Raw genomic sequence first — 14,518 nt, 5'->3', positions numbered from 1 at the left:
TTGATAAAAATTCGTATATAAGTATACGCTCCTTTATAAAATTTAATAAAATATAGGCTTATAAGTTTCATTTTACGTACTAGAACATGTCGATTATATTTGTACATGATATCATATCTTGATCAAATAATTACATTCAACTCGTTTTGTTATCAAAACATCTAAGTCTTAAATTGTCAAGCACATCCTTAATTTAATTGATTTTAATATATTGTATTTTATTTAGAGATCATTAAATTTAAGTTTACATTTTTGTAGTCCAAATTGTTTCGTTTTGATATTGTTCTTGAATTTGTGACGGTCCACTAAAAAATAATATTAAATATTTCAATTAAATAAACATCGCTTAGAGCATGGGTGTTTTATAAAAAGTTGAAAATACTTACAAATGATTTCTTAGCAGTTCGTCTAACTCGTCTTTATTTGCACATAAATAAATATTACAATTTTTTATTCCTTTAAAGACATTGGCTACGCTGGGTTTTAGATTAAATAAATATAGAAATTGACCTTTTTTTAAAAAGTCCTGTGACATCATAGAAAATACCTGAAAATCATTAAAAAAATTATAAAATTTAATATTACCAAAATTATGTTTGGCTTGTAGTAAATAATTAGCTATTGTAGTTTAAAATCAGTTTGAAAGATGAGAAATCGATAAAATTAAGCAGAACTCTCACATTAAATTATTGCCATTTACCATTTACTATTGAGAATAACAAAATAAATATTGATAATATTTTTATTTAAAATTATTTAATACCACAATATTGAGCTGTCAACCGTTCATTGAACAATTTGGATATTTTATCCGAGACCTGATTGACTAATCTGTGATTTCTTAAATATTCTATGTTCTAGAGTTGCACATATGAGTAGATAAGCATCATGTGATATTTACGAGTATAATATCACAACATAATAGACGTGTGCAATCCTCTTTTTAAGATATTCTGAACGCCGTCCACCAGATCGCGGACAATTCACCGCGAAAATATACTCTGTCCTGGGAGAAAACGATCCGTGGCTCTACGAAAATCAGTTCTCCTTCGTAACTTCACTCGACACTCTGAAATTGATTCGATTATGGCAGGATATTGAGTGAGGATGCACAGAATTGGTGCGTTCACCGCCTACAATTTACCGCGTTTACTATTCAATTCGTCAAGTGTAATAATTGTTTATTAATTTATTTTAATTTATTAATCTTTTAATTATTTATAGTAAAATTAACTATAATTTAATCAATTGAAGTATATTATACATTTTTAAACTGCTCTAAAAATCTTTTACTTATCTATTTTTGTAGTTATCACACACTGTTTATAATAATTCATCAAAGTCCTTATATTTTATTTTGATAACTGTGGAATGTTACAATATAAATTATTATTGTTTAATAAGGATTTTATTGTTGAACAATCCATGTTTTTTGAACATTTCAATAAATTTTAAATTCAAGGATGAAAATTTTTTATACGATCTTTCGATAGAGTTAGTTTTAATATATCGATGTAATGTGTGATATTATGGATGAAATTAGTGGCGGTAACTTGTCGCGCGGTGAATGGATTGCGGAAAATTGCATGGATGGCCCGCCTCTGCACCCCACCATTGAACGTTAATTTAAGCGTTTGAAATGCTAAAATAGATAATACAAATATTTTATAGAATGTTTGATTTGAAAATGATACACCATTGTCTCTCTTTCACATTACTTTGCGGTCTCTCTCTAAAAAACCACTGCACGTATCTATTCTTATTTATCTACATATTTTTTTGTGTATCAAGACAAAAAGTCATAGTGATTAGTGTTATTTATTTTTTATATTTCTGAAAAGAAATGTTTTCAAGGTACGCAGCTACAAACTCTACTTCTCGTGCAAACTCCTTACTCCCGACTATCGTGTAATATGTGGTACGTACGTTTGCTGTTGTGAAATCTGCCTCGAATATATTGGAACCGTCGATGACTACTGGAATCCCAAGAGCGAGACCGTGTTTGGTTATCGTTTGCCGTACGTATTCCATCGAAGGGAATATTAAATATCTGTCGGGTGTCAACAACAAGTATTTTATCCCGTTTCGGTTCTATGAAAAAATAATAATAACAAGTTCACTACTCAAAATCATACGTATGGGTACGATTGATGTATAATAACTATTATAATAATATTGTTATTTTTTAATTTTGACGTCCACTACGGATCCAACCTTTTGAACTTGGATGGATATTTTGGGTTTAGCAGCACTGTACATTATGAACCCGACGTTCGCGACGATGCCCATGAGTACGCCGTATTCCAATGGAAGAAACAAGCATGCGAAAAATGTGATCAACATGAGCACCAAATCTTTTTCTGCGGGCAGTATTAATTGTGAATTGTGATGTCATTGATGACAGTACCTACCTAATAATAATAATATATATAATCATGTCTTTTGTTTTTAAATCGCGTATTACGATTGACGTGTACCAACAAGTATAAATACCTCTATACCTACATTCAGAATAATTTACCAAACAAGTTCACTTCAATTTTCCATTTAATAATGAATTTATTCAAGTTCTGATTTTTGAAACTTTTAAATATTCTCAAATTTGTAACAATTTTTATTTTTTTATTTCTACGCGGTAAGTATATATTAATTATGGAACTGAATTTGAATCTCAGTGTGGCGTTACTTTTACACATAATGGTAAGCGTTTCATTTTTTTTTTTTTTTTATAGTTGACCAACTGTCTTGTTGTTTATTTTACGCTTATACTGATAAAAATGAATCAAGAATATTTGTTAGATTTTAATATCAGTATATTATCTATTACTTAAATCTAAATATCACTTACAGATTATTTTTTATGCGGAGGTTGCTGTTACACGTATAATGAATTGTCGGGTATCTGTATTCTTATCCTTGTGCTCTTAGGGGTCTGTGTATTTTAATAACCGTGCGTTTGAATATTTATAAATTTAAGTAAAATAAATCACTTTTATAATAGGTTGGTAAAGAATTTTAAAAATAATATTATTTATAATTACTGATTATAATTTTGGCATTTAATATAGTGTAAAATTTTTATACCGTTTTTACGTATTTAAAAAAAAAAAAATATGTAAAAACATTCAGAAATGAACCAATAATAAATAATTGTAAATAATTTTATACATTCATAAATAAACTCGTTTATGAATCGCAAAAATGTACTTATTTATTAAAAAGGAAATGGCTTTGATTCAGTCAATTTTTAATTTAGAACCATAATTGATAAATCAAAATTACTTAAAAAATTAGGTTTATCTGATTATGGTGATCAAAATAGATATCGCTATTAAAAAAATTAATATTTTCCGCGAACATTAGTTTTAACAATGTTTAATTTATAAATTATTATATTCCCTGTATAATCATTTGTTATATTATATCTATTACTTATTGATAACTTATACAATGGTAACTGACTATTATGATGTAAAAATATGCAAATACATATAGATAACTATATATGGATGACTATGGCTATGTACTTATTAATATTATGAAGTATAGTTGTCATGAAGATTTTTTTCTGGAGACTTTATTTTTTTAGTTTATTTCTTTCCTACATTCAAGTCCATATATAAGCGTAGTATTCTTTGATATATATTCTGGTCAATTTTTTTGACCATTCTTTAAAAGCACCTATAGATAATCCTCAATTTTTTCCAAAAGTAAAAACGTGTTAAATTTTATTATTATTTATAATTTATTCGTCGGAGGAGGCACGAGCGTAGTTATAATTACTTATAATACTTGTTGGAAAATTATAAACAATTAACTACGCGTGCACTAATTGTATTTCATAAGTATTACGAATTTTCGTATTTTCCAATTTTTACGATCATTATATCATTATATATGTGTATTGTGTAATTATAATTCGTGATCGTAAAATATTCATAATATACGTACTTTTTGATTTGTAAACGTACTTGACCATCTTGACATCGACCATCATAAATGAGGCAGCGATTATAACGGCCGCTAGCGAGGTCTTCGGTATATAATAGAAATATGGTGTCAAAAACACCAATGCCGCCATAACAGTAAGTCCTAAACTTTAAATTCCATTACAATTTTTTGGCAAACACGTGATGGTGCAACAACATATCTTTACATAAATTGTTCGTAAAAAAAAATTTACCTGTGTACAAGCCTCCTAAGGGCGTGCGCACGCCACTCGAATAGTTGAGTGCTCCTCTAGCGATAGCTCCAGACCCAGTAAAACCGTGAAAGAAGGAATTGCCGATGTTCGCCATACCGATTGCCAATAATTCTTGGTCCGTATCTATTGGTTTACCTTCCGCTAAAATATACACATTAGTTTAATTTTTATCCGAAAAATTTGTAAAATATATTCGAACAAAGTAAGGTTAGAAATATAATGTTAAAAATTCGCCTAGAAATTGTGTAAAATATAATAATAAATGTAGCATATAATATTATACTACGGTTTATCAAATTAATTATAAATACTTTTATTAAAAATCCGTAGTTATTGTAAAAAGTGTTTTAATAATAGTTGAATCATGACTCATTAGCGGATTAATTGGAAAATGGAAAGATACAGAACTAGGGGTATTTATAATTATTACTCTAATAAAATGTAAAATAAACAATAATTCTGAATTTCTGATACTTGTTTTGTTATTTTAAACTATAATCGACAATTTAGGTTTGAGCCTTTCCCCCTCGATTAGAAAACTTTCAAATTGTTTATTGTAATATTTAATTTAGTTATTTTTTACACTTTTTACATAATAACGGTAAATGTATATACTATATTATATTTATATAAGACTTACCAAAAGTTCTACAAAGGGATATGTTTTCAAGTAATGATATGAGTGGTATCACAATAATGCCTGAGCCCATGAAGAAAATCATGTCTAAAAAACTTTCATTTGTGTTGCTAAACTCTGGCCACTGGAAATGCGGCAATCCGTGGGGTATTTTGCCTTGAAAAATTCACAGAAACGATTTATAAATTAGAATTGGAATTGGTAGTTATTATAATTAAATTATTAGAGAGTTCATAATATTTTAAGATAAAGTGTACTGTAAACTTAATTTTAAAATATAATTAATATACTGATACTGTATACAATCAATATTATGTAGACTATTTTGAAATAAATATATATTTTAGTTTTGATAGGTTTCAATGGAATTAGGAAAATCTATACTTCAATGCATATTGTACAGTTATACTAGTTACAGTATATGGATTCAATAAAACAGCTTTTAATCGATACTGTAATAATTTACTAAGTATTTCAATATAAATTGTATTCTAATTTATATTATTTAAAATTATTAACACTCAATAGAAACTGATAAGGTTATCCCTAGATATCAGGAAAGAATTTAATTTGCTAGTAAGTACCTTTTTAATTTATTTAAATATTATGTTTGTGATCATTTTTTGCAAGTAAGTTATAAAAAATAATGACAATTTTTTCATGCATTAGTTTTAATATTTTGTATATTTACTAATTTATGGTAAAAAAAGATGCATTGCTTACAGTTAAATGTTTTTAAGTATTGAATATAATATATATTATATAGATCATTATTGTACATAGTTTGGTATTTTTATATATTGTAACTAATAATAAATTTAATTACGAAAATTTACTAACATTGTGCATGCAAGCAATTTTTTTAAAAGTAATTCGTTCTCTAATTTAAAATTATTATAATAACATTTTTTGTATTAAAGAATTTATTGAAAATATATAATAATTTATACTCTCAAATATGATATTCGTAAATTAGTTATTTGTTTTGATATCAATATTTTAAGTATTTTTACCATATTGTACGTACCTACTAAATAACGTTTAACTTTATTTATTATATTATATAATGCACAAAGTACAGATTGGTAATTTACATACCGATGATTTTGAACGGGATTGGTGGTGCCCAATCTGATGTGATATCATGGTTTGTCTTATGTACACACCAATAACAAATAATACTACATACGATAACTACAAATGAATTTCTAAATGCACCGATCGCCCAGATGAGCTTGTTTACATTTTTTTGCAACGTGGTTTGTAATTCTTCTTCTTTTGGACCTATCCGCTTTGTACTAAATGCCTAATTAAAAAATATATAATTATTCATTGTTATATATTTATAGTAAAATTACGGTTGGAAAAACACTCTTAATAATTTTATTAGCTATTTCAGACGTCTTAAAAAAAATTAATTATATTACAATTAATAAACACTCAACATGATATATTATTTTAAATTTTAAATAATTATAGATATACCATATCGCTGCAATAAAATGTATGTTAACACTTATTGCCAGTAATGTACGATATCAGAAGTTATATATTACATATACGTATGGCTTATAAGCACACTTGAAATTTATTTGTCATGTGTTAAATTATTCATGGTAACAGTAACTCGTGGGGCTCAGCTCACCCAGCCTACCCTTTAGTTGCGCTTCATAGTACCATACGAGTGTACAACACGGGTAAATATAAATAACAGCTATGTTTTCAAATAAAAAGCTAAGAAAGAATTTAAAAGTTTTTTAAATGAGAAACACCGACAATATAAAAATAATTTATGGCAAACTGTTAATTTCTAAGTAGAAAAAATTAGAATGGGTAAGGTACGTAGTTTGTAGAATGGCACCTTATAAAAAAATCCAGCTGGAAACTCCGGACAGAACAAAATACACAGAGATAGTTTGATATAACGGTGAGAGATATAATAATAAGAATAGATTACACACTCAGCTCAAGTATCATATTATCTGATAGAAAACAATGAAAATAATGAAAGTGGTAAAGGATTTACAAGGTCTGTTTTAATATGTCAAAAATAAAGAAGATACATCTTTTCAGTATCTATATTATTTAAATATTTTGTTTAGAAATTAAGAGGTATTAAAGTTTTATGGAAACCATGTATGATATGCGTTGATATTATCTATAAAAATGTGTGTAACAAGCAATATAATATAACTGTAAGTGCTTATAGATAATAATTTTATAATAGTTAAAGTATTGAGTTTATTCATTTATATGATATAGTTATATAAACACTAGTATTATACACAATGCATAGATAATAACATTCTCTATTACTGCATTTAAATTATTGTTCACTAAAAATAGTGTTATCCTGATTGTTTGTAATTAATATTTAATTAAAATGTACACATTAATACATGATAAAATAAATAGGTATGTATAATATTAGGTATAATATTATATACTCTTGATAAATGAAAATTAAATTTATTATAGTATACAGGTATAGTCTTATAGGTGTACCAAGTTTGGTATGTGCATAAAATTATTTGAAATTTAAACAATATATGCTTAATACTTATCAATGCAGTGCAATACTTAAACCAGTTATTTATCGTCACAAAAGCTCTTGTTTTGAATTACTTATAATAAAACGTAATATTTAATTTGTATTTAGTGAAATGATGTATAAATTCTTACCATACACTATTATATAATATTTTATACCTTCAAGAGCATAACCGTTCCTATGCATGCAATCCCCATGATCGTGTCTCCTATGCTGATATTACTGATGTGCTCCAATACAGTTCGGCACATCTTCAATAGGTTTCCGCCGCCACCCTTGACGCCGATCAGGTCTTTCATTTGAGAAGTAATGACAAGAATGGCTGAAGCTGACGTGAATCCCGAGCACACCGGTACGGATATAAAATTGATGATGATCCCCAAGCCAGCGAAGCTCATCAGTACCTGAATGAAACCCGTCAGGAAGCACAGCAGCGTCGCGTACGCCGGTCCTCGGTTTCCGATTGTGTTGTTAATTAACAGTGCCACAATGGCGGTGGGTCCCATAGGGACTACTTTACTTGTGCCAAATAGTAAGTAAATAAATGTTCCCACAAAGGAACTGTAAAGACCATACTAGAAAATAAATTTTGTTTTCACTAAATTATAAAAAGTTGGTACAAAATATGTGATGTTTCACAATTTATATTCACAGTTAAATACGTATCATTACAAAAAGATATAATAAGTATGAACAATATCGAAGTATTACAAAATTTTCTATTTATTTTATTTTATTTATGTATTGATAGTTATATTATTGATGTACAACAATGAATTGTTTTCAAAAATATATATTATTTTAATTATTTTACTCTATCAATGAAGTTATGTAAGTATAGTATGGTATAAAATACTTTACGAAATTTTTATTTAAAAAAAATATATATATTAATTTGCTGTAAAAATTAAATTTTACCCAATTATGTCTGTATAAAACGTGATACCTATTGCAGTGGACCTAATTTTCATGTACCTGAGCTGGTATGCCGGCTATGCTGGCTAATGCCATTGATTGAGGTATTACAGTTAAGCCGATCGTAATGCCGGCTAAGAGATCGCCAAGAAAGTCTTCACCTGAGTAAATGGGAATCCATTGCAATATAAATAATTTTCTTTTGATAAAGTTGGATACATTTTTTAAACAGACGTCTTTGGTATGTTGGATAAATGTATTCTTCTGGTTAGAAGTAAATTTTGACAATTCTACGTCATCCACTGTCACTAAGAAAAATAAAAATGCATTTATACTTTAGATTATAATATTTCATTTTATTTTGACAGTAATAAATTTCAATCAAATTATAACCGAGTACATTGTATAATATACTTAAAAATTTTAGAATCGTGAATGTAAAATTTAACTTATTTAGAGTTCTATACTTTATTCTCAACGTTTACATTCTTAATATTTTTGAAAATTACAATTTCATGATATAATTAAAAATGATTGATATACATATAACTAAAATTCATGACGATGAATTATCATTATATCTATATCGATACTAAAGCGATATAGCTTATTTTAAAGGCTAGAAATAAAATTAATAACCAAGATCAAAATTATTAAAAAAATGTACCGAAATTATTGTCTACGTGAGTGCACCTACCTTATAAAAATGATGTATAGACAACTGTAATAACTATATAAATACTACTTAATTTATGTTGAACTTATAATATTTTAAAAATAAAAAACACTATTTTAAATTTTTAGATAAAATACCGATATTGAAATCAAATCGACTTCTCTCAATATATTCTAGTACTTTAAATGATATTATTAAATATTAATTGAATTAGTACAAATTTAATTTACTGATCTAGTTACTATCATAGTTGAAATACATTTTTCGAAAGTCAGTTAAATCGAGATTTAAGTAATTTAGTATTTTATGTGATACTCACAGATAATATCGTTGATTGGTGTATCATAATTTAACTGCAAATTGCCATTGTTAACAGTTGGATTTTGTTGTGGGCCATTGTCGTGTTCATACTTCAGGTTGTCCATTTATTTACAAACTATAAGCACACAATATCCAATGACATAAATTATATATATTATAGCTACACTCTATTGTAAAACAGTGATAAAAGCGTTTGAGACTGAGACCATGTAAATACACAAGAAATTGTGGAACAGACACAAATATTTAAATAAGAATAAATAGTTACTGTTTAATGTAATAAAAACGCTAATCTTTTTATTAGGTATTAATGTATTATCAATTAATAGTAAAACTATCACAAGCGGTTAGGTGACTTGTTTATAAGTGATAGTTGAATTTGAATTCGACGGAGTGGGATACCTCCTATACTATAGAAGGTAGTAGGTTACCTATAAATTATAACGTTAAGTATAAAAAACAAAAAAAAAAAATACGAGTATAAACGATTTGAAAAAAAAAACTATGTCAATATAAGTAGAGAAAATTAGGCAGTGTAAAAAGTGAACTTTCAAGGATTTATTTCGAAAAACGATCGACTATTTATTTCGAAACGCAAGTCGTAGAGATTGTAATGTGCAGACATATTATTTGGCATAACGGTCTTGTTAACGAAATTATCTAAATAATCGTGTCATTTTTTTTTTCTGGCACCATATTTGATTTATTTAGACGCATACTTGCCTATCTACTGTATACGACTGTATAGCATGTATCATAATATGACATACACACTTGCAATATCATGATGTATACAAAACGTTTAATGTCTTAATGTTTATCATTATCGTTTGTCCGATTTGAAATTACTCATACAATAATGACACTGGTATTAAAATATTTCTCATTTGATAAATTTTATAATATTTTATATATTATACTCAGATAGGTACACCCAAATTCTATTGTAAATATTATTTAAATTAGTTTTTTATGTGGTATATCACACAACCTTATGTTTTTTTTCAAAATTATTATATGATCCGAGAAAAAATTAAATTTTAAATTGACTCTCTGCATTATAATTATCAATTGTATTACAGAGGTATATGTTACACTTAACACAGTTGATAACCCATTCTCCGTGATAATAATATATTTTGTAGCGCGATAAAACGTGATCCGCGCAACATATCATAATTTTGACATTAATGTATGCACGTATTTTGTAAAATGTTGATTTTATTACGAAACAAATCTTACTAAGTATTAAATTATACACGAAGAAAAGTGCATATAAATACATTTATATGTAATTAACTACTAATTACTACTAATACTTTTTATGTTAACATTTTTACTATGCATAAATTAAGAACGATTATTGTATTAATCATAAACTAGATTTTTGTGAATGAAAAATATGGCTATAATATTACTGTCAAAAAATATTAAAAAAAAAATAAAAAAAAAATAGAGAAATAACATGGACAAAATCTATATAACGTAATAAAATAACTCGAACACTTGAACCGTACTATACGATCAGATATCCTAGATTTAAATGTTAAAATTTGAACTTTTTAAAATTGTGTGTATTATTTTTTATAGTAATGTAATTATAACTACCAATGCATCTATAATAGCCCGTAATGTTTACATATTTAAAAATATATTTAATTTTCGAGAAATTCTACGGGGTGATCCATTTGGTGATATTTTTAACTATTTTATCGTTATCATTTTACCTTTTTATATGAAAACAAATATTTTTAATCTCATATTTTGGAGCAAAATATTATTTGGAGTGTTTTGGTTTATAAAATCTATAAAAATCAAATTTTGTACAAATAGTTTATTATATAGGTATAAGTATTTCAAGTTGCTATGTTACTCCACTATACTCATCTAAACTTTAAATACTTGTAAGTTATAACTCATAAATTATCTGTTCGAAATTGTTGTAGGTATATTGAAGTACTCTAGTTGTCATTACAAAATAATAACGATAACAATGGTTGTAACATTTTTTTGGTTTTTAGAAAAATGATGTTATTGAAAACTTCAAATCATGTAAAAAGAATAATGACTTAAAAAACATTTATATTTTTGAAATAATAATATCTTACGTTAAATGGATCATCCGGTATACGTACAATAAAGATATTAAACACCTATAAAATTATTTGATAAAAAGGTATAATTTCTACCATGATAGGTTTGTTATTATGTAAGTAAATAACAAATAATACTCACTAATAACTATCGGCGTACAATTATTAAAATTAATATTAATTTTCTGTATATTTTTTTAACGTGTAGACCTGTTGAATATTCGAATTTGTAAATGTCGACCATTGATAATGAATGCCACTTCTAACTATAAGTACGTGCCACAATAGTGTGAACTAACTGTTTCAGTGTACCCATCATTATTGGAAAACAAAATAATTACACAATACAGTAATTAATTGGCATCACGAAAAGAATTCTTGGTCTTAATAAATTAATAAAAATAAAGATCAAAAGTTAAAAGAGGGCTTATTTATTAATATGGACAATTCAGATGAACAATGTGGTTAACGTACAGATTTTTAATTAGTTTGATTAAAATAATATTTGAGACAATAGTTACATAACTCCACTTTTTGCAGTCAAATCTGTAATCCCGATGATCATCGCGTGCGCGTGTGTGTGTAGACTTGATTAGATGATGTTAGAGCAAAACATGTTGATATATTTAATTAGCCAATATCGACAACTCTCACTTATCAATTATACGCCGCGTGTGTTTAGTGACAAGATGGTTAAATTTATTATATTATAATATCACATGTCTAGCACGGCAACGATTTGATATTGTTATTTTCCAAAGCAAAGCACTAATAGTTTCTTTTAAACGAACAACTAACTACCTACTGTATTGATCAGACATGTAGACGGCATGAAATGTATAAGCGTCTAATAATTTGCGTCTATTACCAACTATACATTTTTCTATAAATATGATTTAATAATATGCGATGTATACCTATATATATTTCTGGCAATATTTAGTAATTATAAGTATATTACTAAAGAATAAAGATATTATGGTCGGTAAGGAAATAAGTCGTGTTATTTATGTAAAATTTTAACTTTAAAGTAGTTATGACATAATAGTAATGACTAATGATGTACTAATTATTATTTTAACGCTTGGCGCTGAATATAATAAACGCCTCATCGTTTTATATAGCACCATAAAATGTATAATACAGATTACAAGATAAAAATTTTATTAAAATTTTTTTTCAATGGGTTATTACTTATTAACAACTTGACTGTAGTTTTTTTTATTAATGAATAAATTAATAATCGGAGTTATAAAAAATGTATAACGTACCTACTAACAAAATATTTTTATTGTTGAATCCACATTTTTTAAACGTGTTATTATCCCTTTCAGTCCCAAATTATGTTCTGATAAAAAAAAATATTTGTAATCTACATAAATATTTATACATGTGATTACACTAAAAATTATTTTGAGTTAGAGAAGTCCTAAGTTATTGAGACATGCTATTGTATCTAATGACAGTTAGGAGTTAAGGATTGTGATTTTTTATACCATCTTAATAGCAATTGGGCAATAACGGATATAGATACAAAACAATAAATCAAGTATTTTTTAATTTTTTTTAATTTTTTTTTAATAATTCTTAAATATATTATAATTCTTTAAAACGTGAATTTTTAAAAATACTCTGTTGTGCACCTTTTTTTTAGCATATTATGGTAGCATGATAGTCTCTAATTATCAAAGTCTTAGCTATAAGTACAATGGTTATAAATCAGTAATTCGGGACTTTTTATTTTGTTTATAATACATAAACTATACTCAAAAACATTTTTTTTTACTTTGTTTTCAACAATTATCAGTTAACATTTCTATCAAAGACTAGGTTAACAACATACAAATCGAAATTATTCAGATGACTAGCAATCGCATCTGCATTTCTGTTCACTATTATCGTATCGTGTGCACATTTTTGCAACAATAGATTGATATATCGACCCATTATTGAATAAGTGTATGTTGATACCTATATACCTTTTGTTGTTATATTTTAAAATGTATGAGTTTTTGACTTTTAAAATTACTATTTAATATTGTGATCATATTATTTATATGAATATTGAATAGTTCGAATTTATATAATTCAAAATTTAATACAAAAACAGTGTAAATATTTCGATTAAAAACATGGCAGGATAACTTTAAATGTTTCATTCAGCTCATATAACAATTCTGAGTTTATTGGTGTTCGTTTGTTGTTTTGTAATTTTCTATCCAAGTGGCTAATTTGACTGACGTAAAAAAATAAAAATGGATAATGTTAAAAAGTTTTTAATGAATCAGCGCTATTTAGATCGCATGGTCAGCGTGTTTTAAGATAATTAGACAAATCGGCCCTCGAGATCCACCAAATGAATCCAGACTGCACTTGGCTATCCTAATGCCACATGCCAGTTGGATGACTGACGTACAAAACATCATAATATTCGATTTACATTATACGAGTATTCTACGGTGGATTTTCGTTTTTTGCGTCATAGCGTTTTTATTCAATATCCATTTCTTGTTCTTATTCCAATCAATGAGTCATTGTTACACTCGTCAACGTAATGATGATAATATTAAAAAGTTCATTGGTTTCATGACTGATAAGAACTTCAATCCTCTATCCCTAATTTGTGACCGTGAATTCCTTATTAATAAAAATAATGAAAAAAAAAAATAAAAAATTAAAATAGGGTATCAAAAGTAATAATTTTAAGCTGTATTCTTACTAAATATTTCTTATATTTTGTTGTTGTAATAATAACGTACGATTGTATGAACTATGCAGGGCAACTTTGCACTTTCCCCGCATATCTGTGTTATTATATGTAAGAAAAGCGTAAAAATGCGGTGCGTTATTCTAAACATTACAGTTGCACAAGAATAAGGTTTTCAAAAACAAATTCGGATGCAAACCTAGCCGAACCCAAATTTTCGAATAAAAAACACATTTCATCAATATTTACTCATTTACCGTGTGGTATGGATACACGTCAATTTATCATAATAATTTTTCTTCAATCAACTTAAACTATTAATTTATTTCGAGGAGAAAATTCCATTAAAGTAGCCAGTAGGTGACAGTTACCGGTTAGAGTTATTTTTTTTACTACAATGTATTACTATTATAA

The 14,518-nt window shown here is 26.7% G+C and overlaps 1 protein-coding gene across 6 annotated transcripts; it reads right to left on the bottom strand.

The window, feature by feature from the left end:
• Positions 1–11,668, bottom strand: LOC112599732 (sodium-independent sulfate anion transporter-like). Of its 6 annotated transcripts, none has more exons than XM_025346778.1 (12): positions 11,540–11,668; positions 9,303–9,419; positions 8,368–8,615; positions 7,551–7,967; positions 5,940–6,147; positions 4,845–4,997; positions 4,184–4,345; positions 3,952–4,092; positions 2,215–2,360; positions 1,927–2,091; positions 387–547; positions 1–305 (listed from the first exon to the last, which is right to left on the bottom strand). In XM_025346778.1, the coding sequence occupies exons 2-12, from the start codon at positions 9,406–9,408 to the stop codon at positions 245–247; spliced, it is 1,968 nt and encodes a 655-aa protein (XP_025202563.1). In that variant the 5' UTR covers positions 9,409–9,419; positions 11,540–11,668; the 3' UTR covers positions 1–244. The 6 variants fall into 6 exon arrangements, 5 of the variants coding, with proteins under 5 accessions (XP_025202563.1, XP_025202564.1, XP_025202565.1 ...); XM_025346779.1 differs by lacking the exon at positions 11,540–11,668 and adding an exon at positions 9,573–9,598; XR_003114959.1 differs by lacking the exons at positions 1–305; positions 11,540–11,668 and adding an exon at positions 764–1,029 and having other exon boundaries at positions 457–547; positions 9,303–9,564.
• Positions 11,669–14,518: the final 2,850 nt, after the last annotated feature.

The sequence above is a fragment of the Melanaphis sacchari genome, unplaced genomic scaffold, assembly GCF_002803265.2.
Source record: "Melanaphis sacchari strain LSU unplaced genomic scaffold, SCAv2.0 Contig54_pilon_pilon, whole genome shotgun sequence".
Lineage (NCBI taxonomy): Eukaryota > Metazoa > Arthropoda > Insecta > Hemiptera > Aphididae > Melanaphis > Melanaphis sacchari.
Note: the sequence above shows the minus strand (reverse complement) of the source record. Positions and strands in the feature narration are given on the sequence as shown.

Bases quoted from the DNA above. Each gene is read 5' to 3' on its own strand.
- LOC112599732 (XM_025346778.1), bottom strand. From the start codon at position 9,408: ATGGACAACCTGAAGTATGAACACGACAATGGCCCACAACAAAATCCA. The intron at 2,361-3,951 runs GTACGTATATTA...TACTGCCCGCAG, and splicing joins GTACGTTTACAAATCAAAAA to AAAAAGATTTGGTGCTCATG. The intron at 306-386 runs GTAAGTATTTTC...ATTATTTTTTAG, and splicing joins GAACTGCTAAGAAATCATTT to TGGACCGTCACAAATTCAAG.